Source organism: Brassica napus, chromosome C5 (assembly GCF_020379485.1).
Source record: "Brassica napus cultivar Da-Ae chromosome C5, Da-Ae, whole genome shotgun sequence".
Lineage (NCBI taxonomy): Eukaryota > Viridiplantae > Streptophyta > Magnoliopsida > Brassicales > Brassicaceae > Brassica > Brassica napus.
In genome coordinates, this window is record NC_063448.1 from 25,550,677 (window position 1) to 25,576,475 (window position 25,799).

General features: G+C 35.3%; 3 protein-coding genes and 1 long non-coding RNA gene across 4 annotated transcripts; all 4 read left to right on the forward strand.

Annotated features, from left to right (window-relative positions):
* Positions 1 to 103: 103 nt before the first annotated feature.
* On the forward strand, positions 104 to 2,281 carry LOC106376316. The gene is made up of 6 exons (XM_022703875.2): positions 104 to 436; positions 810 to 968; positions 1,397 to 1,457; positions 1,558 to 1,645; positions 1,815 to 1,942; positions 2,053 to 2,281. Exons 1-5 carry the CDS (start codon positions 423 to 425, stop codon positions 1,916 to 1,918), a joined length of 426 nt encoding a protein of 141 aa, XP_022559596.1. The 5' UTR covers positions 104 to 422; the 3' UTR covers positions 1,919 to 1,942; positions 2,053 to 2,281.
* A 2,671-nt stretch (positions 2,282 to 4,952) lies between these two features.
* On the forward strand, positions 4,953 to 6,289 carry LOC106376317 (50S ribosomal protein L11, chloroplastic). The gene is made up of 4 exons (XM_013816382.3): positions 4,953 to 5,249; positions 5,324 to 5,496; positions 5,583 to 5,646; positions 5,982 to 6,289. Exons 1-4 carry the CDS (start codon positions 5,039 to 5,041, stop codon positions 6,191 to 6,193), a joined length of 660 nt encoding a protein of 219 aa, XP_013671836.1. The 5' UTR covers positions 4,953 to 5,038; the 3' UTR covers positions 6,194 to 6,289.
* Positions 6,290 to 10,693: 4,404 nt separating this feature from the next.
* On the forward strand, positions 10,694 to 19,748 carry LOC111206388. Its single transcript, XR_002658617.2, has 11 exons — positions 10,694 to 13,741; positions 13,812 to 13,868; positions 13,946 to 14,517; positions 14,605 to 15,886; positions 15,974 to 16,220; positions 16,422 to 17,079; positions 17,173 to 17,508; positions 17,581 to 17,637; positions 17,717 to 17,782; positions 18,896 to 18,994; positions 19,102 to 19,748. It is a non-coding gene; the product is annotated as an uncharacterized LOC111206388 (long non-coding RNA).
* A 724-nt stretch (positions 19,749 to 20,472) lies between these two features.
* On the forward strand, positions 20,473 to 23,912 carry LOC125587017. Its single transcript, XM_048757090.1, has 2 exons — positions 20,473 to 21,767; positions 22,055 to 23,912. The coding sequence occupies exon 2, from the start codon at positions 22,187 to 22,189 to the stop codon at positions 23,717 to 23,719; it is 1,533 nt and encodes a 510-aa protein (XP_048613047.1). The 5' UTR covers positions 20,473 to 21,767; positions 22,055 to 22,186; the 3' UTR covers positions 23,720 to 23,912.
* The last annotated feature ends 1,887 nt before the right edge of the window (positions 23,913 to 25,799 follow it).

Sequence of the window (25,799 nt, forward strand, 5' to 3'; positions counted from 1 at the left end):
GAATTAAGTACAATCTGAACGAAGCTGGTGACTTTGGATCACTTTAGAACTTAGAGCATCAACATATATCGCCGTATCTTAAGAGCGTGCTTAAGATAATTATGATTAAAAAAAATGAAAATTACCTATTTACCGAAGAAATGTCGCTTAATTAGGAAGATGAAGAGACGTCGCTTATGGGACAAGCGTCATCCATGGAAATCTCCTCTTCTCTCTCATCTCTATCTCTCTCCCAACTTCGTGAAATCAGTTGGTTTCTCTTACCTCACTGACCGTCGTCACTAACGGAAGCAGCTTCGATCCTCATCTCGATCCATATCCACTCGAGGAGATTTCTCTTCCCACCGTGATGTCGAAAGCTCGTTTCTACACCGACGTGAACGTGATCCGTCCCAAAGACTATTGGGATTACGAGTCTCTTAATGTTGAGTGGGGGGTAAGATCGAAAGTCTGAGTCTTTTTGTGGAATTGATACGAAAGTTTGAGCTTTTTTGGTTGCTGCTGTGTTTGATCTGTATGATGAAGATGCTTTTGTTAAAAGATTCAAGCTTTCTTCTTTGTGTTTGCTTTTTTTAGGGAGCAAGATGATTACGAGGTAGTCAGTAAAGATTCAAGCTTTCTTCTTTGTGTTTGCTCATGGTTATTGTTCACAACCGCCACAAAAGATATGTGCTCTCTTTGATTGCCTCACACGAGAAGCTTTTTGTGTTTTTGGTGTTTCTTGACCTGTTCTTGATTGGTTTCACTAGGTTTAGTAGAATGTTAATTACTTAGTTAAGCTTATGAGTTATGTTAATCTTGAGTCTCAGGAGAGTGATACGTCAGCGTTGGAAGCTAGGAACGGTAAAGACATCCAAGGGATCCCTTGGGAGAAGCTTAATTACAGCCGAGATCAATACCGTCACTAGAGATTGCAACAGTATAAGAACTTTGAGAGCCTCTTTAGATCCAGACAAGACCTTGACAAGGTTTGTAATTAAAACTTAGCTTGTATGTTTTTCTTAGTTTGATCTGGATAAGGAGTTCTAGTTTGATCTGAATGTTTGCAAGTAGAGAAAGGAAAACACTTTTATGACTTTCAGTTCAACACGAGGCTTGTCATGTCCACTATTGCTCATTTTCAGTTAGACAAGACAACTCCCAATTATGTTTGCAATGTTTGGTATAAATACTCTGTTACCTAATCTTGGGAGTCATCTAGGTTTTTTTTTTTTTTTTTGTAACTTGAGTCATCTAGGTTTTTTGTCACTTTTTTTTTTTTTTCATTTATAAATACTCTGCTACTCAGCTCTTGTGTTTAATAATTGAGTCTGCAACTGTAAACAGTTAACTTATATGCACGTTGGCATTCTCTAGTTCATTTGTGAGATTATGGAATGATTAAAGTTCATGACAGGCTGCTTACTTTAACGACTCACAGAGGACAGCTACTAAAGATGCTGGTCGTGAAAAGAGTAGTACCATAGCTTCTGTTTCTTGTTCTTGTTTGTTGTTGTTAAGCAGATGTAGTCACTTGAACCATCGTTCATAATGCTTGCGTGTGGCTGATTATCACAGGTTCGAACTATATTGTTGGATCCTTCTTGCTCTGGCTCTGGAACCATTATAGATCGTCTGGACCATCTCCTTCCTTCTCATTCAGCAGGTTTTAACTGATTCTTTTCTGTGTGTACGTGCGTGTTCTATAACAAATTTGTTCTTCCTTCTCCTTTGTCCTTCTTTTGCTCTAAAACAATTTGTTCTTATCCAGATCACGATGATCCACTCGATCAATAAGTGGTTTGACTAAGGATTCATTAATGTTTTTACACCAGCAGGTCCAGATTTCTATTCCCGGAGAAAATTATTTATTAAACAATTGTGCAGGCTACGGAGGAAAAGCTTACAATGCCATCTTCAACACTTTTTGAAGGGGTAATCCACTCGATCATGGTCTGACGGGGTAATCCACTCGATCAATAAGTGGTTTGACTAAGGATTCATTAATGTTTTTACATCAGCAGGTCCAGATTTCAATTCCCGAATAAAGTTATTTATTAAACAATTATGCAGGCTACGGAGGAAAAGCTTACAATGTCATCTTCAACATGGTGCAAGTAAACTCAGTTAGACGTGGATCTTCATAGTGCAGCTTTGGTGATGCAGTTAGATATATATTCTCATAAGGCAAGTAGTATTGTCGGTTGTCGAATCATCTTTGTAATCTTACTCATAATTGTAATATCCTAATAAATCAAAGTTAAAAAAAAAATCAATAGAAGAAAACACATATTGACAACTTTATGGTGATCCAACAATGGTAAACACATGTGAGAAAATTCATACTAATACAACATAAACTTTATAAATTAATATCTAATGACTAATAAAATGCATTAAGGTAATAGATTTCTTTGGATCTAAACTCTATTAGTTCAAAATATAACAAAATTTATAAAATCAACATATAATCAATGATTTTCAATCGTTATTAAAATTTAATATTTCATAAGAAATGTTTGACTATCACTATTTAATACTTCTTCTGTTTCTAAAAAGATGTCATTCTAACTTTTTTTTGTTTCAAAGAAAGTCATTCTACATTGTTTATGCAATTTTTCATACACAATCTCTTTCTTACAATTTTAACTAACAAAGAGATGTTTATTTAAATCAATTTTATTAAATAATTGTACATTAAATAAGGGTATACTAGTATGTTATATAATTTTCTTAATTTCCATGAAATATATCTAAGTGACACTTTTTATAAAATGGATGGAGTAGATTTTCTATTTAATTTTATTTTATTAAGAAAGAATATTAAAAAACATTTTTTGGCTCTCATATACTATTCTCATTTTGACATATTCATAAATTATAGGACTTTAATTTTACGAATAAATAAATATGGTAATCTGAACAGTTAATCATTTGGATTCTATAAAAAAAAAATCATTTGGATTCTATCAATTTCAGTTTAAATAATATTCATTTGTTTACTGTATATAGCTAAATTTATGCTTATTATTTATTTTTATAGTTAATAAAAAGACCAAAAAATATATCATATGTAGAACTAATTTTTAGATTCATATAATGAAAATATATGATTATATATATATATAATACCGGTCTAATCAGTCAACCAGTAGCTATACCAAATCGGCATTGTTCCGATTTTCAAAACATTGGTTACATGATATTACTTTTATATACAAACGATTTTGTTTTAAACTTTTTCTTTGTATACAAAAAATTTATGTTGTAACTTTAGTTAATGTATTTCAATTTTAAATTAAAACATAAATTAAAAATTTAAAATATGAGTGGTATAACTTTATTTAAAAACAAATAAAAATAACAAAAACTAATAAATCAAGATATGTATTTAATTTTTATTAATATGCCTAAGAATCTAAAACATTATTTAAAAAAAAAAATTCGGAGACGATACCTTTTTCGTGTGGATATACAGATATGATGATATTTATTTGATTCTTGTATCATTTAACCTTTTTCCCCCGAAATATAACTCTACTATATACAAGGAAGATCACTAGTGTTGTCCAAATACAAGAATGATGATTAACCCACACAAGTAAAACGAAAATCAGCCAAACAAAAAAAAAAACAAATTAATGGCTATTGCCTTGACAGAATCCAAAAGATCGAGTTACTGGTTCCATAGCTGAGAGTTAGATTATAGCAGCACATGTCTACCAAAGCTTCATTGACAACTAAAACCTCCTATAATGAATAAACTTTACCAATTAAACTAGGAAGGAAATAAATACTCTCTCCCAAAGGCGAAACCCTAGCTCTTTCTTCGTTCGGGTGGCCGGCGGCGTTGCTCTCTTCCTTAAACGCCGGTCACCCCCCCCCCTTTTGTTTTCTTCCTCTCTTCGTTTTCGCCTCTTTTCTCCCTCCTCCTCTCCGTTTTCTTTCTCGGAGCTCTGATTCTTGCACCACCGCGCGGTGTAGATCTGGCGTGTCGGACCTGGATCTCCGGAGAAGCGAGGTGGAGGAGTGGATGTGCGGTTCCTTTAGTCAAACAGAGTGGTGGTGGCTTAGATCTGGTGTCAGATCTGGTTCTGTGGAGAGCTCTGCTTCTTCATCTGCTTCCTCTGTTTGATTTTCTCGGTAGGGGCGAGATGTTCCGCTTGGCTGAAGGCGTTAGGGTCCCTCAAACGGTGGAGTTGCGGTGTTTCTTCCGACCGTTTCGTTGGTCTCCGGCGCGTCTTTTCTTAGGCCAGTCAACCATTCTCGTAGGGGCTTCTATGGTGCTGCTTTTGTTTCCTAGCCGGTTTGGTTTGTTTCAGGTTCTGTGTAGCAGGGGCGTATGCGAGAAGGCGAGGAGCTGGGTTTGTCAACCACAACAAGCCTTTTCGGTGGCGGTGCGTGTGGAGTCAACATGACTGTGGACTGATCTAGGGCTGTCCTGGTCCGCTCTGCCTTCTGGTGGAGTAGTTGGCTCTGCCTCTTTGGTATAGGTCTGATAGCGTGTGGCGGCTCATGGTCGTTCCTTCTCCAAATAAAGCTTGACTTGGTGGGGCGTGTGGTCTTGGTCTCGAGTGTAGCTGTCTGTCCATGAAGTTTGCTGTGTGGGAGTGCTTAGCAAGCTGTTTTTGACAATCTGATCATTAAGAACTGGTCACCGGGTACGCCTAACTCTACCGGGTCCAGCTCTCACTATAACTGCGGGTCGATTCTGCGGCAAGCGAATGTTCCTCTCCGCTATATCCTTTGTGTACTGCAATTGTGCTTGATGTCATTTCATGTGTTTCTTTAGGTTTGAGTTTGTGTTAGTCTTCTTTATGTTGATCTGCTATTAGTATTCTCTGTCAATGTCCGTAAAAAATTTAAAACCGGTAATGAAATCTTAACATTTTTTACCAAAAAAAGCAGCACATGTCTATACACAACCTGGGCTTTAGATCTTGAATTCTAGGCCTACTTATTAAGCCCATTAAGTGAGAACTTTAAACTCAAAAGTGGATAAGGATTTTTTGCAATCCGAGAACTCGCCTTCTGCTATCACAACCTTCTTCTTCCTTCAATGGCGTCTTCTGCTCTATCAACTCTCTGCAGCTCCGCTTTGTCTTCACTTCAGCCCAAATCAAATTCTCTTTCTGCTAAGTTATCCTCCAAAGCAAATGTATCAGTCCAGTTCCTGGGAAAGAGACAGTCCCCACTTCTCTCCTCAACCCCGAGATTTCTCACCGTCATCGCCATGGCTCCACCCAAACCTGGAGGCAAAGCGAAGAAAGGTACAGGCTTTCCAGTACCCATTTCCTTAAAATGTTAATTTCAGTGCTCAATCAATTGTCTCATCCTTTGGCAGTTGTGGGGCTTATAAAACTGGCTCTTGAGGCCGGGAAAGCAACTCCGGCTCCTCCGGTAGGTCCGGCCCTTGGTTCGAAGGGAGTCAACATTATGGCTTTCTGCAAGGATTATAATGCTAGAACCGCTGATAAAGCCGGTTACATCATTCCTGTCGAAATCACCGTCTTCGATGTGACTTTTTACCCTAGTTTCGTATATTTGGTCACCATTTTAACTAGTGAGAGTGTTTCATGGAGTTTATATGTATATGGTTGCAGGATAAGAGCTTCACCTTTATCCTCAAGACCCCGCCTGCTTCGGTTTTGTTGCTTAAGGCTGCAGGTGAATTATAATGACCAATGAATATGCATTTTTACAAATGATAATCTTAAGGCCTGCAAAGCTGAATAGTAACTTGGCAGAAGATCACAATTGGCAATAAAAAATCATGTATACCAAATGTTTTGTGAATTTTTCAACACCATGTATGTCCTTTGTCTTACTAGTTTTGTTAGATCGTTACTTGAGCATCTACTCAAAGATAGAATAAATTAGCAAGCAAATCATGTGCACCATGTGTTCTGATGTAGACTATATGATGGTATGAGTTGTGCCATCTACACTGTCTCTCTTCCTGTGAGTTTTGTGCCTGCTTGACGTTTGAGTTGTGGAAACAGGTGTTGAGAAGGGATCGAAAGATCCAAAGCAAGATAAAGTTGGGGTGATAACAATAGACCAGCTTAGCACAATCGCAGCAGAGAAGCTGCCCGATCTGAACTGCACGACCATTGAATCCGCTATGAGAATCATTGCAGGAACTGCAGCGAACATGGGGATCGACATAGACCCTCCAGTTCTTGAACCCAAAAAGAAAGCTGTTTTGTTGTAAAACCCTGCACTGTAGTTTCTGTGCTTTATTTGTTTCTAAATGTAATTTCCAACAAAGACACTTGAGAGATATCCATATAAACATTATCTTGCGTGATATCAGAGACATGACATGTGTATGTGTCTTATATTATGCTCATGTTCCTGCAATATAATTGGCAAGGCATGTAACCTTGAAGGAAAGCGACGTAGGGAGTGTGTTTTCATTAATAGGACATATGGAGTATGATAATGTTGTCCGCAAGACAAACGTCCTTTCTTCTGTAGCGTAAGGAGCGACATGCTCATTAGATTCGACCAAACGAATATATGAATACCTTACTGGTTTCCCACCACGGATCAAATGTTTTCGCCTGGAACTATCGATGTGAATACTATCAGTGCGAGGGTTCTCATTTGATGGTCTTGCTCGGACGTGATTAACAAGTTAGAAGACTTCTAGAATCACGGATTGAAAATTCAATATGTTAAGTTAGATAGATTTTTAACTTAAAATCATCAATTGGTGATAAATAGATTAATTCATCTCTCCTATACAGTAGAAACTCTGTAAATTAATAATAAATTTATTTGGTTCCGAATTGGTTGATTCAAAATATGAAACAAATAAATAAAATAATAAGATAATAACTTTTTAGAAAGTTCTGTGTAAATATATGGTCCCATTAAAATTATAAATTAATAATTTATCTTTATATACATTTTATATAAGTACAAACTAAATATTATATTGTTGATTTTATATCCCCACTGAAATTATTTTTATTTTTTAACAATTCAATATATTTTGATAATATTTAGTGAAATCGTTTTTAAAATCACATTTAATTCTATGAAACATAAAAATATACACCAAACAATATAATAGAACAATATGAAAGTCGAATTTATAAAATTTGATTAAAGTACATACAATAAAATCAACTATTTTCTTATTCTATAAATAAAAATATTCAAAAATCTAAAAAAAAACTTTTTTTGTAAATTAATAACTCTATAAATTAATAAAAACTATAGTCCCAACATTATTAATTTATAAAGTTTTTACTGTATATTTTGTAATGTTCTTTTCAATTCCTCCTGATGTGGGAGATTTTGTAGGTAATGCAATGACTTTTAAATTTAGAAAATAATATATCAGACAACTAGATAAGTTAGGGATTCTATCTTGTATCATCTTTGTAGACCCATTCGTTCAAACTCATGATTCTATCTTGTATCCATCGCATTACTCTCCCTTACAAAATAGAGTGGAAGTGGTAAGAGATCTGAGATCATAGTCCTCTGGCTCGTCATGTTCCCCTTGGCTGCAACAACTACTCAGTGAGGAGGATGGTCAGTAAAGCTTATGCCTTGAGAATTAGTACAAAAACCAGTCTGTTGGTTGGTCCTATCTCAATCTTTGGCGGTTTCTATCTATATGCTCTTTTGAGCTCTTTATGTCACTTACCGGTGATTTCTTTTAGTTTATTTAACTTTTTTTAAAGTTGGTTATTTGAACTTTGCCTTCTTATGGCTTGAACCTAAACAGTATTTAAAAAAAAAAGATAAGTTAGGAAAGGAAATATGCTGTGACTTGTGGCACTAAAGTTATAAACAACTCTAAAGTTGCAAATTAGAAGAAATGGTGATGTTCAAATTTAAGAAAAATATAATGCACAATTTAAAAAGTTGGCAACAACATATACAGAGATATTTTAAATTTTTTTTAACACTGGATGGTAGCACACATTACATCATCATATTAGGATAATGTAATTTTTCAATGTTGTAAATCTCACATTAGGATAATGTAATTTTTCACATTAGGATAATCTCATATTAGGATATTTAGATTTTTTTTTTAACACTGGATGGTAGCACACATTACATCATCATATTAGAATAATGTAATTTTCCAATGTTGTAAATGTCACATAAAAAGTTCAGCTCAATTGATGTTGGGTCATGTAAGGTGATAAATAACCCGCTTCCTAGGAATCAATTGGTTTTGAATTGTGTGATGTTAAGTAACTCGTATTAAAAATTTCTGATAAGATTATTTAAAAATATTCGTAAAGTGCATGGATTAAGAAACGAACATTTAGACCATCTTCAATGGAACACTAGTTTTTCTCTATATTTTACATTAAAATAGAGTAACTCTAATATAGAATTGGATTTGATTCAATGGTTTACAGCATAATAGTTTTTAACACTATCTAGAGTTATGTGTGACATCATATAATTCCTTTATATTTTTTTCCATAAGTCACAGCATATTTCTTTTCCTAACTTATCTTATTTGCTATCTCCATTGGAGATGCCCTTAGAGTTAAGTGTGACAATATAATTCAGATTAAAAAGTATATAAAATATTGTATTTAACAGATTTCTAATAAATAGATAGATATCGTCAAAATATTAAATTATTCTTAATAATTTCGTTACGTCTTTTACTTGACCATGTAAAAATGGGTCCTATGTATTTATTCGAAGCTTATTAAAAACAAGACAATATTAGTTACCATTTGTACATATTCAAGTCTTATTTTCATATAGAGAATATGTTTTTTTAAACGCGGAATTGTGCTATTAAGCTTTATAGACAAATAGTTCTAAACAATGAAAACTAACAAAATTATTATAGAAAATGGGTACACCAGTAGGAATTCAAATTAAACTAACACACATCTATTTTGCATATGGATAACTAAATATTTTTCATATAAAAGTTCTATACTTACTTCTGAAATAGGTGAATCTCAAGAGAGATAATCTTCTTATTAATCTAAAAATACTACGCTTTAAACTGAATTGAGAACGATTGTCACTCTCTTTTAATACTTCAGTAGGAGCCACCGAAACAAGACAACTTTTTATATTGCTATATTGATAATAATAGAGCTAAAGAGAGTATCGTTCCATAGAATTTCATGTTGCTTTTTGAAGTAACCATAATTTGTATCAAGAACTCCATCACCATCACATGAAGAACCATCGACGATTGAAGCCGGTAAGACCTGTCTCCACCAGCAATTGATCTGTCTAGGCCTGGGCGTTCGGGTCTTCGGGTCGGGTTCGGGCCGGTTCTTTTCGGGTCCAGGTCTTTTCGGATCCTAAATATTTAGACCCAATAGGTACTTAGAAATTTTTGGTTCGGGTTCGGGTCGGTTCTTCTCGGGTCCGGGTCGGTTCGGGTCTATAATTAAAATACCCATAAATATTCGTAATTTTTCGGGTCCATATCGGATCCGGATCGGGTTCAGATATTTAGGATCTGAAAAGGACATGATATACCCAATTCCATCAACTTTAGTTGAATATTTGTCATATATATCTAAAATTTTTCAAAACAGCTTAAATAAAACTATTAATAATTAAAATAAAACAATTTAAAACTCTAAATTTTACATTTTAAAGCTTTATATTACTTAAAAAATGTTTAAAAAATAATAACAAATGTTGTTCACAAAAGATATTTCAACTAAATCATAAAATAATATATATAAAATAGAACACAAAAACATCATAGTTTTAGATATACATGTTTTTAAGTCGGGTACAAATCGGTTCTTATCGGGTCGGGTCTATTCGGGTCGGTTCTTTTCGAGTCCGGGTCTATTCGGGTCGGTTCCTTTTCGGTTCCGGTTCTTTCGGGTAAAAAAAATTTAGACCCAAAAGGTACTTGTACATTTTCGGTCCGGTTCCGGGTCGGATATTTTTTGGTCGGTTCCGGTTCGGGTCTTCGGGTCCAGATTAAAATGCCCATGCCTAAATCTGTCAATTATTTTTTCTAAACAGTTCAGTTAAGCTGGATTTTTGGTCTTTCCAAATCCATTGGAAGAACATAAAAAAAAATATATATATATATACCAAGGAGGCATATCCACTTTTTAGGACAAAAATTAGGGCTGGGCAAAAAACCCGGATCCGAAAAACCGAACCGAACCCGATCCGAAAAAGTAGTATCGAACCCGAACCGAAATTGATTAAATATCCGAATGGGTTCAAAATTTTGGTATTTTGAGAACCGAAACCGAACCCGATCCGAACCGAAATATTTCGGGTACCTGATTATATCCGAAATTGATTTATATACCTATATATATTAATTATTTTTAGATTTAATATATATTAAGAACATCAAAATATATAAGATACTTTTAACTTATCCAAAATACTTATAAATATATACAAATAGTCAAAAGTAACATGTCTAAAATAGCTAAAGTATACTCAAAACACCAACAATACTTATTGATTCTCAATCCAAATATTCAAACCAAACCAATTTATATGTTAATTTTAGGTACTCTGACATATGCTATTCAAATTTATATGTAATATATTGTTTTGTTTATAGATTTTGAGAAATTTAAAGTATATAATGAATTTTAAAAATTTTAAAATAATTTAAATGGGTTATCCGAACCCGAACCGAACCCGTAAAGATCCGAACCGAACCCGAACCGAAATTTAGAAATACCCGAATGGGGCTGAAATCTTTGAACCCGAAAACCCGAAACCCGAATAGACCCGAACCGAACCCGAATGGGTACCCGAACGCCCACCCCTAAAAAATAATGATGAAGATTATCCCTTCGAACTTTATCGACCGCGTGGCGAAGAAGCAACTATTACGGCGAATTAAAGTCATAGGCAGCAGAGATCGACACTTGTCAAAGAATCATGGGCTCATCTCGATCAAGACAAGCACTCCAAGCAAGAATTAAGGCAGAGGTAATCACACTTTTTTATGTTGGCCCTCCACTCAAAATGGTGGGGAACAATTGCTGGGGCCAATAACTGGTACGGCCCGAATATGCCCATCACCGAGATGGAACGACGAGTGCGACTTGGTCAAGACCAGGAGAGCCGAGATTGGCGGAAGGAGTTGAGATGATCTTGGAGGAGAGCGACTATAAAGGAAGAAACGAAGGAAGAGGGAAGGGACATTCGAAACCCTAGACACTACACATTACACGCTCGACCTCCTCGACCTCTGACTCTCAATACTATTGTCTTAGTTCTTCTTAGTCATTATCATTTCATTTATCATAACCTTTGTATTTCAATCAATAAAGAACAGTTTTGTCGACCATCATCTAATTAAATTGTTGTGTTCTAAAGATATAGTTGCCAACATTATTTTCTTCCGTCATCTTTTACAAACAACCACTATCAATACCTAGTGTGGATATTAGGATCCAGGTTAACCATTAATTGTAACATGTCTTGAGTAGTCCATAAAGGGGATACTGAATTTGAGAATTGTATGTGTATTCTAGGTCTGGGCATAAACCCAAAACCAAAACCCGAACCCGACCCAAAATAAAGGTATCGGATCAAGCAAATAAGCCGGATTTCATATTGTGATATTTTGGATACGGGTTCATTTCGGTTTTACATGATAACTGAAACATAATCTGAACTAAACCAAACACATATACAAGTTATACAAATTTTTATTATTTTGGATTATAATGATCATTATTAAGTATTTTATTGTTATAAACTTTCGAATGTTACTATTTGGTCGAATATTATATGTGTTGAATACTTTTTTATTCAGTTTAAGTATTAAATTTCTTATGTTTAGAATTTTAGTTATGTATTTTACTTCAGCATAACTCAAATCAAACCAAAATTATCCGAACGCGAACGATATGGTTACTTTATGGGTTTTAGGATGTGATACAAATTAGAATGAGAATAGATGTTCTATATTCAAATGCGCCCCTTATTTGTAAATTTACTAGAATGGAGTTTATGATGTATTACAAATTATAATCGAAATCCGAATACTCAATTTGAACCCGAACGGCTACCCAAACGTTCATACCTAGTGTATTTATTGGATTTAGTTGCATTTATTATCATTGATTCACATCCGTTTTAGTTATTTGAACAATATTTTCTATCTTCAGTTTTTATTTTATAAAAAAAGTTTAAATTCTCTTTTTCTATATTTTCCACACTGTCCAAAAAGTTACTTTTGAGTTTTGAACAACTTTATAAGTGAATAATAATAAAATTTGATTTCAGTTTCTGTTTTATAAAGTTAACGGATATCAAAAAACTTAAAACAGCTTGTCATAATAGATCAACTTCAATGAATAAAGTTCTAAAGTGGGTTATGTAATCTAAATAATACTAATACAGTATAACCTCTTTAAATTAATGCACCATAAGTTAATATACACTAAAAATCTTCATAAAATAATATAATTTTATAGTCACAAATTGAGTTTTTGGTTCAATTAGTATATCGATAAATTAATATCTTTATAAATTAATAAAAAAATTTATAGTTTTGGTGTAGTCCCAACATTATTAATTTATAGAGGTTTTACCGTAGTTTATAAACTTTTATTATTTAGTTAACTTTTAAATATTTTAAGAATATTGAAATAGTCATAAATTGACAAATGTAATGGGAATTTCTCATGAGAATCTCTATGAGCATTAATTAATAACGATGACTTCTCAACAAGTATCTGACAAATAAAAAGTAAGAAAAAAAAAATTTAAGTTTCGTATAATAAAATCAGTTACAATGGTTGCAATTGAGAGATTGAAAAGAAGAAAAAAGTAACATAAAGTATTTAGTGTGAATTTATTCAACTAGTTAAAACAAAAAAAAAGTTCGACGTTACAAAGTATTATTTGATTATTTATATTTAAAATAGTCGACGTTTGTTTCTGCTTCATTCCTTCTGCTATTGAATCTTTGATTTTGGAGGATTAGATTCATGATTTAAGGTTAGCTTAACAATTTTATAGGTTATAGGACAAAAACAATAATTTGAAACTTTAAAATGTATATTTTAAAAAACATTAAAATGTATATTTTGTTAACATTTTTTAATTAAATTTATGTTTTTTTTTTAAATTATGAATAGTATTTTTATTATTTTAAAGAAAATAAGATACATATAAAATATTTTATAAACTTTCTTAGCACATTCAATAATAGCATGTTAGCCAAACGTCAATTGACCTAATACTATAAAAAAGCAAAAAGGATAATCGATTCAAACTGTCACAAAAAATGGAACCAAACTTTATCAGTATCGAAATATGAGTTCCGCTTACCTGTGTTAACCATGCCGGAGGAGGAACTAGAATACAGGGACACATCATTCTGATTAACCTAAAAAAACTGGCAGTTGTCAATGCTCCATAGAGGAAGAATCTATTTCTAAGTATTATCCTATTGTTTATATTTTTCCTTTTTGAAATTCAGATGCTTAAGTAGGTGAGCAAGGAGGTGTTGTTCCACCCGGTGTTCAAGCACCTCAATACCCTCAAGCCTATGGTTTTCAAGCCCCTCAGGCCTCCGATTTTCAAGCTCCGCAAGCCCCACAAGCCCCTGTTTTCAAGCCCCTCAAGCCCCAGGTTTTCAATCCCCCCAAGCCCCCGGTTTTCAACCCCTCAATCCCCCGATTTTCAAGCCCCTCAAGCCCCCTGTTTTCAAGCCCCTCAACTCAAGCCCCTCAAACCCTCACTGTTCCACTCACATTTGTTCCCTTTGTTCCTATTATTGGTTATGTTCCTCCGTTTCCTGGTAATTTTATGTTCTCAACAATTCCTCATCCATCCATCTTTGTCTAAATTTTTTTATTTCTTATATCCAGATTTGATGGTTTCTAATTTCATTCTTCCTCCAATCGCTCATCCTAATCGTATTCCTAGTAAGGATTTGTTTCAAAAATGATAAAATAATCTTTTGTACTTTTCTTGTTTTTATTTGTTCTAACCATTTGTGCAGATCATGTTCTTATACAACGGACCGTCGAAGACAGCTTTCACATGTTTTCTCTTGCAGATGCATATCGTAACTTTTGTTCTCATTTGTTCTAACCATAACTATTATCTTGTTCTTATTTGTTCGACCAAAGGAATCCTAAATCCTCTTCCGATAATTTTAAATTTTCAGAATATGTTCATTTGCATGATCTGAACTAGCACTTATATAACACTGTGGCACTCTACATACTGAAACGCCCATTGTTTGTCACTTTTCAAGTAATGAATGAAGAAGCACCCACCAGTGGTATATGAATAGTAATTTTATAATTTAAAATACATATAAAATCTTTTATAAACTATCTTAGCCCATTCAATCTTAGGCCTGTTAGCCTAAGATCAAATGACATAATACTATAAAAAGGCAAAAGGGGTAATCGATTCAAGCCGTCACCAAAATTAATCCAAACTTTATCAGTATCGATATACGAGTTCCCCTCACCTGTGTTCAACATGCCGGAGGAGGAGCTAGAATACAAAGACACAACATTCTGATTAACTTAAGAGAACTGGCCTTTGTCAATGCTCCGTAGAGTAAATTTTTATTTCTCAAATCGATTATCCATTAGTGTTATCATCGGTATTCTCCTAGTGTTTATATTTTTCTTTTTTGAAACTCAGATGCTCAAGTAGGTGAGCAAGGAGGTGTTGTTCCACCCAATATTCAACCCCCACGGTGTTCAAGCACCTCAAGCCTCCGAATTTCAAGCCCCTCAAGCTCACGGTTTTCAAACTCCTCAAGCCCCTCAAATCCCCGGTTTTCAAGCCTCTCAAGCCTCCGAATTTCAAGACCCTCAAGCCCACGGTTTTCAAACTTCTCAATCCCCTCAAGACCCCGATTTTCAAGCCCCTCAAGCCCCAGGTTTATAGCTCCTCAAGACCCTCAAGCCCCCGGTTTTCAAGCCCCTCAAGCCTCTCAAGCCCCGTGATCCCCTCAAGCCCTCAAGGTCCCAGTGTTCATGCCCCTCAAGCCCCCCGGTGTTCCACCTGTTGTTCCATCCGCCTTTGTTCCCTTTGTTCCAGTTGTTGGTTATGTTCCTCCGTTTCCTGGTAATTTTCTGTTCTCAACAATTCCTCATCCATCCATCTTTGTTTATTTTTTTTTCTTTCTAATCCCCAAATCTGCTGGTTCCTAATTTCATTCTTCCTCCAATCGCTCATCCAAATTGTATTCCTAATAAAGATTTCTTTCATAAATGATAAAATAAACTTTATTTTTTCTTGTTCTTATTTATTCTAATCATTTGTGCATATCACGTTCTTATACAACGGACCTTCGAAGACAACTTTCACCAGTTTTCTCTTGCAGATGCATATCACAAGTTTTGTTCTTATTTGTTCTATCCATATGTATTATCTTGTTCTTAGTTGTTTGAGGAAAGGAATCCTAAATCCTCTTCCATTAATTATAATTTTTCAGAATATGTTAATTTGTATGCTTTGAACCAGCGGCTGTCCAAAACCATGACACTCTATATACTGAAACGCCCAGTATTTGTCATTTTCAAGTAATGAATGAAGGAGCCCCCACTAGTAGTATACGTTAAAAAAAAACTTTGAAATGTATATTTATTTAATTTTTTTATTAATTTTATGTTTTTTTGAAAATTTTGAATAGTATTTTTATAATTTTAAAGAAAATAAAATACATATAAAATATTTTATAAACTCTCTTAGCCCATTCAATTTTAGGCCCTTTAGCCCAATGTCAAATGACCTAATCCTATAAAAAGGCAAAAAGGATGATCGATTCAAACCGTCACCAAAAATGGAATTTAACTTTATCAGTATCGAAATACGAGTTTCACTTACTTGTGTTAACCATGCGGAGGAGGAGCTAAAATACAGGGACACAACATTCTGATTAACCTAAGAGAACTGGCCATTATCAATGCTCCATAGAGTAAGTTTCTATTTCTCAAATCCATTATCCATTAGTGTTATCATCAGTATTATCCTAGTGTTTATTTTTTTCTTTTTTGAAATTCAGATGCTCACGTAGGTGCCCAAGGAGGTGTTGTTCCACCCGGGGGGGGGGGGTTCAACCCCTGGTGTCCAAGCAGCTCAAGCCCCTCAAGCCCCCAGTTTTCAATCCACTCAAGCCCTTCAAGCCCCCGGTGTTCAAGCTCCTCAAGCCCCCAATGATCAATCCCTTCAAGTTCCCGGTGTTCCACCTGTTGTTCCACCTGCCTTTTTTCCCTTTGTTCCTATTGTTGTTTACTTTCCTCCGTTTCCTGGTAAATTTATGTTCTCAACCATTCCTCATCCATCCATCTTTGTTTAAATTTTTTTCTTTATAATCTCCAAATTTGCGTGTTCCTAATTTCATTCTTCCTCCAATCGCTCATCCTAATTGTATTCCTAGTAAGGATTTTTTCATAAATGATAAAATAAAATTTTGTATTTCTTGTTCTTATTTGTTCTAATCATTTGTGCAGATCACGTTCTTATACAACGGACCGCCGAAGACAGCTTTCACCAGTTTTCTCTTGCAGATGCAGATCATAAGTTTTGTTCTTATTTGTTCTATCCACATGTATTATCTTGTTCTTATTAGTCCGAGGAAAGGAATCCTAAATCCTCTTCCATTAATTTTTTTTCTTTTTCAAAATATGTTCATTTGTATACTCTAAACCAACGCATGTCCAACACCATAGTACTCTACATACTACATACAGAAACGCCCAGCGTTTGTCACTCTTCAACGTTTGTCAAGTAATGAATAAAGGAGCTCCCACCAGGGGTATATGCTAAAAAAACTTTGAAATGTATATTTTATTAAATATATGTTTTTAAAAAAAATTATGAATAGTATTTTTATAATTTTAAAGAAAATAAAATACATATGAAATATTTTATGAATTCTCTCATCCCATTCAATCTTAGGCCAGTTAGCCCAGTGTCAAATGACCTAATATTGTAAAGGAAAAAGAGGTAAACGATTCAAGCCGTCACCAAAAACGGATCCAAAATTTATTAGTATCGAAATGCGAGTTCCGCTCACCTATGTTCAACTTGCCGGAGGAGGAGATAGAATACAGGGACACTGCATCCTGATTAACCTCAGAGAATTGGACTTTGTCAATGCCCCATAGAGTAAGTTTCTATGTCTCAAATCTATTATTCATTAGTGTTATCATCAGTATTATGCTAGTGTTTATATATTTCTTTTTTTTTAAAAAAATTCAGATGCTTAAGTAGGTGAGCAAGGAGGTGTTGTTCCATCCGGTGTTCAAGTCCTCGGTATTCAAGCCCCTCAAGCCTCCGGTTTTCAAGCCCCTCAAGCCCCCGATTTTCAAACTTCTCAATCCCCTGGTTTTACCCCCGGTTTTCAATCCCCACAAGGCCCCGGTTTTCAAGTTCTTCAAGTCTCTTAAGCCCCCGGTTTTCAAGTCCCTCAAACCCCCGGTTTTCAAGGACTTCAATCTCCTCAAGCCCCCAGTGTTCAAGCCCCTCAAGCCTATGGTGTTCCACCCACCTTTGTTCCATTTGTTCCTATTGTTGGTTATGTTCCTCCGTTTCTTGGTAATTTTCTGTTCTCAATAATTCCTCATCCATCAATCTTTGTTTAAATTTTTTTTTCTTTCTAATCTCCAGATCTGCTGGTTCTTAATTTGATTCTTCCTCCAATCGCTCACCCTAATCGTATTCCTAGTAAGGATTTCTTTCATAAAGGATAAAATATAAACGTTTTTTTATTTCTTGTTCTTATTTGTTCTAACTATTTGCGCAGATCACGTTCTTATACAACAGACCTCTGAAGACAGCTTTCACCAGTTTTCTCTTGCATATGCAAATCGTAAATTTTGTTCATATTTGTTCTAACCATAAGTATTATCTTGTTCCTATTTGAGCAAATAAATCCTAAATCCTAAATCCTCTTCCATCAATTTTAATTTTTCAGAATATGTTCATTTGTATGCTCTGAAGTAGTTAATTGTATATATCCTAAAATACAAGATAACCTAATAAGAATAAAATAACAATTAAATTTATAAATTTTAATCAATATTTAAGACTATAAAAATAACTGTTATTTTTTTTAATTCTGATAAGTATATTAATCTAAATGATAATATTTCTTCTAATTAGTGATATATTATAGTTCTAAAACTATTAATTTATGAAAAAAATATAGCTCCTCATGTTTAAAACAGAGCTGAAAACTTTTGTATTACTAGGTTTTAAGTGGATCTCTAACTAATTGAAAATATGAAGTGAAAAGCGGTTCACAAATCAAATGTTTTTTTTTTTTTTTGAGATATCCATTAAATTCTATTTGATATATTTCATAAATAATTGTATTTTATTTTTTCAGTAAAAAATAATCTGTAACTATATTATTTTCAAACAATAATTGTTTTTTTGTTTTGAGGTATTCCTGAATTTATTATCGATGGAGATGGTCAAAATAATTCACCAAAGATAGTAGAAACTCTATAAATTAATACTCGATAAATTAATAAACTCTGTAAGTTAATAAATTTCTTCGATCTCGACTTGGGTCGGTTCAATATATGACAAATTGATAAAATAATAAGATAATATTTTTAGAAAATCTTATGTAAATATATGATCTCACAAAAATCATTAATTAATAATTTATACAAGCAAAAACAAAAATCGAATTGCTTATTTTATATTCACAATAAAATTCATCTCTGTTTTTTTTATTCATTTTGATATATTTTTGATAACATTTAGTAAAATTATTTTTAAAACAACATTTAAATTTTATGAAACATAATTCATATGCACCAAATAATACAATAAATAATAAAAGTTTTAATTTTCTAAAATTTACATTAAAATCTAAAAAGAAAAGTTTTTGTAAATTAATAATTCTATAAATTATTTAAATACCATATTTCCAGTATTATTAATTTATAGAGTTTTTTTTTTGATAATCCAGGTAATCCGGACACCCCGGAGGGAACCCGACTAGCGCCTAAGTACACCTCCGCAGAAGGCATCCCGGAGGGCCGCCTTTTTCACCCCATTTTAATCGACGGTGGCCAGCGGGATTCGAACCCGAGTTTTAATTTATAGAGTTTTTACTGTACCATAATCTATGGGGGGGGGTTTCATTGATTTTTTTTTATATGTATATGGTTGCAGGATAAGAGCTTCACCTTTATCGTCAAGACCTCGCCTGCTCTGGGTTTGTTGCTTAAGGCTGCTGGTGAATATTCCTCTCTCCACCACAATGTATTATAGTGACCAATGAATGTGGATTTATTTTACAAAAAACCATCTTAAGGTGTTTGGTTTTGCAAAGCTGAATAGCTTGAGTTTTGCTTTTACTCCTCGTTAATTATACAAGTGTTGTACAAGAACAATTGGCAAGGAAATCATGTATATCAAATATGTTTTGTGAAATTTTCTACACTATCCCCTTTGTCTTACTAGTTTTGTTTGATCATTACTCGAGCTTCTACTCAAACGATAGAATAAATTAGCAAGAAATCCATGTGCACCATATGTTTTATGATAGAGATAAACTATATGAGGGTATGAGGGGTGGCATCTGCACTATTTCTTTGTCTCTCTTCCTGCGTTGTTTGACATTTGCTGAGTTGTGGAAACAGGTGTTGAGAAGGGATCGAAAGATCCAAAGCAAGATAAAGTTGGGACGATAACAATCGTACAATCGCAGCAGAGAAGCTTCCTGATCTGAACTGCACGACCATTGAATCCGCTATGAGAATCATTGCAGGAACTGCAGCTAACCTGGGGATCGACATAGACCCTCAAGTTCTTGAACCCAAAAAGAAAGCAGTTTTGTTGTAAACGCCCGTACTGTAGTTTCTGTTTGATAATTGCCTTGTTTGTTTCTAAATGTAATTTCCAACAAGACTCTTGAGATATATCCTTATTTTTTGGATCAAACTGAGATATATCCATTTAATTAAACATTATCATGCGTAAAGTCAGTCTTGGTGTGGAACATGTGTATGTGTCTTATGTTATAGAAACATGAAATTCATAGGTGCAACACCGTTATGCTCATTTTCCTACAACATAATTTGGTAAGGCATGTAACTGTAGGAGTTAAAATCTGTAACCAAAATTTATTTTAATGTGTATAAACTAAGGTTTCAGGAAACGATCTTTGTGAGTAGATTTCTAGAACAATTTGTGTTGAATTGGAGTGATATTATTGACATTGAATAGGGTGAATACAAAAAACAAAGCACAAGATAATACAACATGTAGAGAGTATTCTCTATGTCTCAAGTGAGTAAGTCAAAAGGTGTATCAAATAATGGTTTTGGCTTACCTTTATATCACTTTAGCTCGTTTCAACGACTCCGCGTATTTATGATGCACGTGACGTGCTGCTCTGGAGATCTCTGCTTGTTGCGTAACCGTTTGACCACGAAGTGATCTTGGTATAGTCATCGGTTAGAATCAAATCTGGTTATCTCGATTTTTGAGGTAGCCCTTTGGTTCAAATAGCCGGGCTTCATCTAGTCTTTACTGACCCGGATTTATGTGCTAAATTTTGCTTCAACAGTTGTCCCAACCCATTAAATAATTTTCGAGATCAATAGTGTAGAATTTGAGCCGTCGAACCGTCACCTCTCGTGACAATTGTTTTTTGAATAACTCGAAACCATCTGAGTCGACAACATCGATGTTTACTTGTTCAGTATGAAGAAAATCTCGCTTATTTCGATTATGTTGTTCCTCGTTTTTTGAAAAGGATGACTTATCTCTAATGATGATAGACTATAAATGTGATTCTTTGGTCTCCTCAATTACTCGTCGAATCTTTTTGCGAAAATTATCTATACTACTGTATTTAAGAGCATCTCTTACATCAATTTTTCTTCTTATCATCGTGTCTTTTAAAGATATTTTGGTTTCGTTTAATCTGAATTTTAGACATCACTATCTTTAAATTTATGTCGTCGCAATGAGTAGACCTGTTCGGTAATCATCCTCGGTCACGTGTGACCGAAGGCAACTTGGTGTTATTCAAGCAGAGGCATAGAGTCTTATCGGCAATTAAGCTGATCATGCTGAGATATGAGTGATGCGGTCCAAATATTTTATTGTTTATTTTATTAATTATACTAAATTTAAATAATTATCTTTATTATTTATGATTTTATGATTTTATCGTATAAGTCATTTAGGCTTAAGTTTGTATTCAGTTGAGGGGTTTATGAATAAAATTGAGAGTTCTCTATTTGTTCCTTGTTTTCGGTAGATCATTGGTGATCTCAACGAATTTAAGCAGACTTTGATCTTAGGTATTCTTAGAGCATGACTGGTTTCCCTGCTATCACCCGCAAACGCAACTTTTGCGGTTGGTAGTAGTTGTTAGCGTTTAACAACAATCACAAAAAACACTATAAACCACTACAAATCGCTCTAAACCTCTAAAATTAAAAAGCTGGAACCAGCTAGCGTTTGCGGTTCCAGGAAGGTAAAATATTTTTTTTTAAAACTATATAAATATAAATGTTTTAATTTATATTATAAAAGTTTAATACTAAAAAAAAATTAAAAACAATAACTAGCGGCGATGAAACGGGAGATCTAGGGTACGATGATTTCGCGAAGATGGGAGCCTGGGATTGGAGCAGGAGATTGGATCGTTACGTTCGGGCATGATCAAGATTGTGATATGGCGTATCAGGGCTGTATCTCGGGTCGATGGAGATTCGATTTAGGTTTTAGAAAGGGGATAGGCGGAATTTTAAGGAAAATAAAGATTTGGATCGAAGGGCGATGGATTTCGGTTACCACTACGACAGATTACTCAATCAATACAGGTTGTATAATGGATTGCGATCCTTTCGTCTCTTGCTTTTATTTAATTGGGAGTGATCTCAATTATCAATGGTGGATATGGGGTTTACGGTTTTTGGAGAAAGCAAGATTGGTTGATATCAATTTACAGGGATACGGGATCGTGGGATTTTATTGTAGGAATGAGAATATGGAAAATTGGGAACAATATAATAAGATGAAAGGCACCTTTCGTTGGAATATCATTCTTCTTTCATCTTGTTATATTAAAGATCTAAAGACCTTTCTTTGTGGTGATTTTATGGCGCAGAGTAATTTGTTGAGTCATGGTGAGGAGCAGAGGAACGGTGACGACAAGCGTAAGAGGTTGAAGATTTCCGTGGCGCATTTCGACAACTCTGCGCTTATCAGGACCTATTCCAAAACTCTGATTGGAAGGTGCATGAATCACGTGGAACAAGAGATGAAGGCTTTGTTTACAAATCTTCCAAAGATTTGGAAATTGGAAGAAAGGGTTACGGGTAGTGACTTGGGCTTTGGCAAGTTTCAGTTTGACTTCATGACGGAGGAGGAACTTGAAGCTGTGTTGAGGCAACAACCATATCATTTCGACTACTGGATGCTGGCATTGGCGAGGTGGCAACCAAAGCAACTCAAGGATTTCCCTTCTGAGATCCCGTTTTGGATCAGAGTTTTTGGTCTTCCCCTTGAATTTAGGACCGCTCCTACATTGGAGAGTATTGGTGGTGCTTTGGGGAGAGTGGTAGATGTAGATGTGGTCCAAAACCGAGTTCAAGTTGTGATTGACGCTTTCAAAGAACTATGCTTTGAAACGACGATAGACTTCAAAGGAGGAGAATTCTACGAGGAGGAGGAGGTGGTGGTATCTCTGCGCTACGAGAAGCTCTTCGGTTATTGCAAGGGCTGTGGGAGTCTTTGTCACAAGGAGGAGATATGCCCTCTTGATGAGAAGAACACAAAGGCGGAACCAGAAAGAAGGAGGGAGAATAGAGAAGGAAATGGGGGATGGACTGATGGCGCAAAACATGAAGAGCGAGCTCGTAGCTATAAGGGCGTGGTCATTAACGGCAATACGGGCCAACAGAACAGAGAAAGAGACAGTAAGGAGTATTATGGAAAGGGTAAGGGTAAGATGGGGGAGGCACCTGATTCTAAGTGGGTGAAGGTGCCAGAGCGGGGCAACAGGAGACCTTATAACCATTACGGAAACTACAGAGGTAATGGGGAGGGTTCACGGGTTAAAACTACATACCGAGAAGCTGTTCCAGTTGTGGGCTCTGGTACTCAAGGGGTGTCGTCTAGGACATATCCACTGCAACGAAGAGAGGATCAGGGGCAGCAGCAGGATGTACCTCAGGTAGCACGTGAAGAAGGCGAGATCACGCTGAATGGAGATGCTGCTGCAGCACTACCGTCTGCAGAATTTCAAATGGAACTTGCTAAGATACAGGCGGAAGGATCGGAGGTGGTCGTGGAGGCTATGGAGGAGGAGAGGAGTTTACTTGCAGTGCAAGGAATGATGGAGAAACATGATGAGACTTTTGACGATATTGAGATGGAAATTGATGCTATTAATGCGACGATGATGGCGAGTGGTGTCGACTTGGAGGCAGAGGAAGAGTTTCAAACTCTTTCAGAAGAGGAGTTTGAGCAAGCTTCTGAGGCTCAGGTAGAGAATGTTATTCTTCAGAATGCGGAAGAACCGGTGGCTGGTGATGCGAACATCAATACAGAGTTGGGGGCAAGGGAAATGGCGATGAGACAGAGTCATCGTAAGAGGTTATTTAAGCCCAACAGCAGCACTGCGGGTAGTACTAAAATGAGAATGGCGTCTGCGCTTCTTTCACCAAGGAAGAAAATTGCAGCTAAGGTCGGGACTCGTCATGGAGACAATACCAAACCACCGGAGAGCAAGGGACCTTCAATCCCGAAGCCGGTTAACTTAAAGTTCTAAGGTTATGGATCAAACCTCATTTACAATGAGAGTACGAATAAAGGATTGGTTTATGGGGGTGGCGCTTTCATTATATCATTAAAGTTACTTTTCTTTGAAGTTTTATTTGGTTTCATGGGTTTGGGGGTAGTAATCATTGTTCTGTTTCTCTTGCTTCTTATTAAGTATTGGAATAAGATTGGTTTATTGTGTTCCTGGTGTTCTATTCAAAAATACGTTTTGATGATATGTGGCAAAGAGGTTTTGTGGAGGAGGAGTTGGAATTGTGGACATAATGGGTGCTCTTTTGTTAATTACTTTCTTACTGTATCGAAGTCTTTTGAAGAGAGGGAATTTGTTAGATATGTATGTAGATTATTTTATGGGAACAGAGGTTGGTGGATTAACGGAGGATGGTGGATTAACGGTTTGATCTTGAGTCGGTGGTTATGTTTATTTATATTGTTGAATAGGCAGGGTCTAGTAATCATGGTATTTTTTTGGTGGGAGCTAGAAAGTATAAGGAGCTTGCGGGTTCAAGATGTAATCAGGAGCGCAGAAAAAGCTTTACGACCTCGGCGGTGCGGAGCCATCTGTGGATTATTAGATCATATGGTAGTTGAAATCAAAGGCCAAGTACATTTAGAAACCAACCATAATGTATTTGATTATGCGTGTATTATGCAAGTTATTATTTCTTTGGTATATGTAATTTGGTCTATGAGGAATACTTGGAAATTTGGAAGTGGAGTGGTTTCAAATTTCATACGTCTGAAGGCGATTTGGAATGTGAGGATGCGAGGTTTTTTGATTCCCTTACAGGAAATAACTAAATGTAAGATTTTGATACGCCTCTGCTCAATATATAAATTAGCAGGAACAATTATGGATGTCTCATCTCTGAGTTTGAGGATTAATTTGTCAAGTATATTATTTGAACGACTGTACGGATGTAGCGTGGAATGCAAGTATCAGAATAAGGGGTCCAAATGGCTTGTTTGGGAATCAGTAGTGATGGGAGCTTGGTACTGTTACATTGGGATCATAAAATGGATGGGTATCTTTAAACCCAAATTTTGGGCTCGAGAGAGCAATACAAGATGTTATTATATATATTAAAATATTAAGCTGGAATTGTAGAGGACTTGGGAGTCATTGGACCATAAGTTATCTTCGGGAGACATGGCATAAACACAAAGCGGATTTTTTATTTTTATCTGAAACGAAACAGGATTTCGAGTTTGTACAAGGGTTTCAATCACACTTTGGATATGATAGTGTTACTACTGTGGATCCTAATGGGAAGAGCGGTGGTTTAGCTCTTTTTTATTATAATGAGTATCAGGTGAAGATTCTTTATTCTAGCAATAGAATGATAGATATTGAGGCGGTGGTTAAAGGAAAACAAGTCTTTCTTACTTTTGTTTATGGGGATCCGGTGCCAAAGCTAAGAGAACAAGTATGGGAGAGACTAACCCGATTTGGTTTGGCACGTTCAGAACCTTGGTTTATTATTGGAGATCTAAATGAAATTACTGGGAATCATGAAAAGGATGGGGGTTCTCTTCGTTGTGCTACTTCATTCATCCCTTTCAATAATATGATAAGGAATAGTGGTTTACTAGAATTTCCGGCTCGAGGAAATACAATGTCTTGGCAAGGAAGAAGGGGCAAAGGGAAAGGAGCAGTGACGGTCAGATGTCGTTTGGATCGAGCTTTGGCAAATGAAGAATGGCATACGCTTTTCCCATGTTCCTATACAGAGTATCTAAAGATGGTGGGATCTGACCATCGCCCACTGGTGGCTTTCTTAGAGGATAAATTTACAAGGAAAAGAAGGGGGCAATTTAGATTTGACAAAAGATGGATTGGCCAAGAGGGTCTTATGGAGTCTATTGTAACAGGATGGACGGAGAGTCAGGAAGGAAATCTATGAGATCTTGTTACCAAAATTACTAATTGTCGTCATGAAATATCTTCATGGCGTAAAGATAATCAACCATATGGAAAAGATAAAATTCAGGAGCTTCAACAGGCACTTGAGGAAGTGCAAATGGATAATAATCGATCACAAGAAGAGATTATTGAGGTTTCTAGGAAA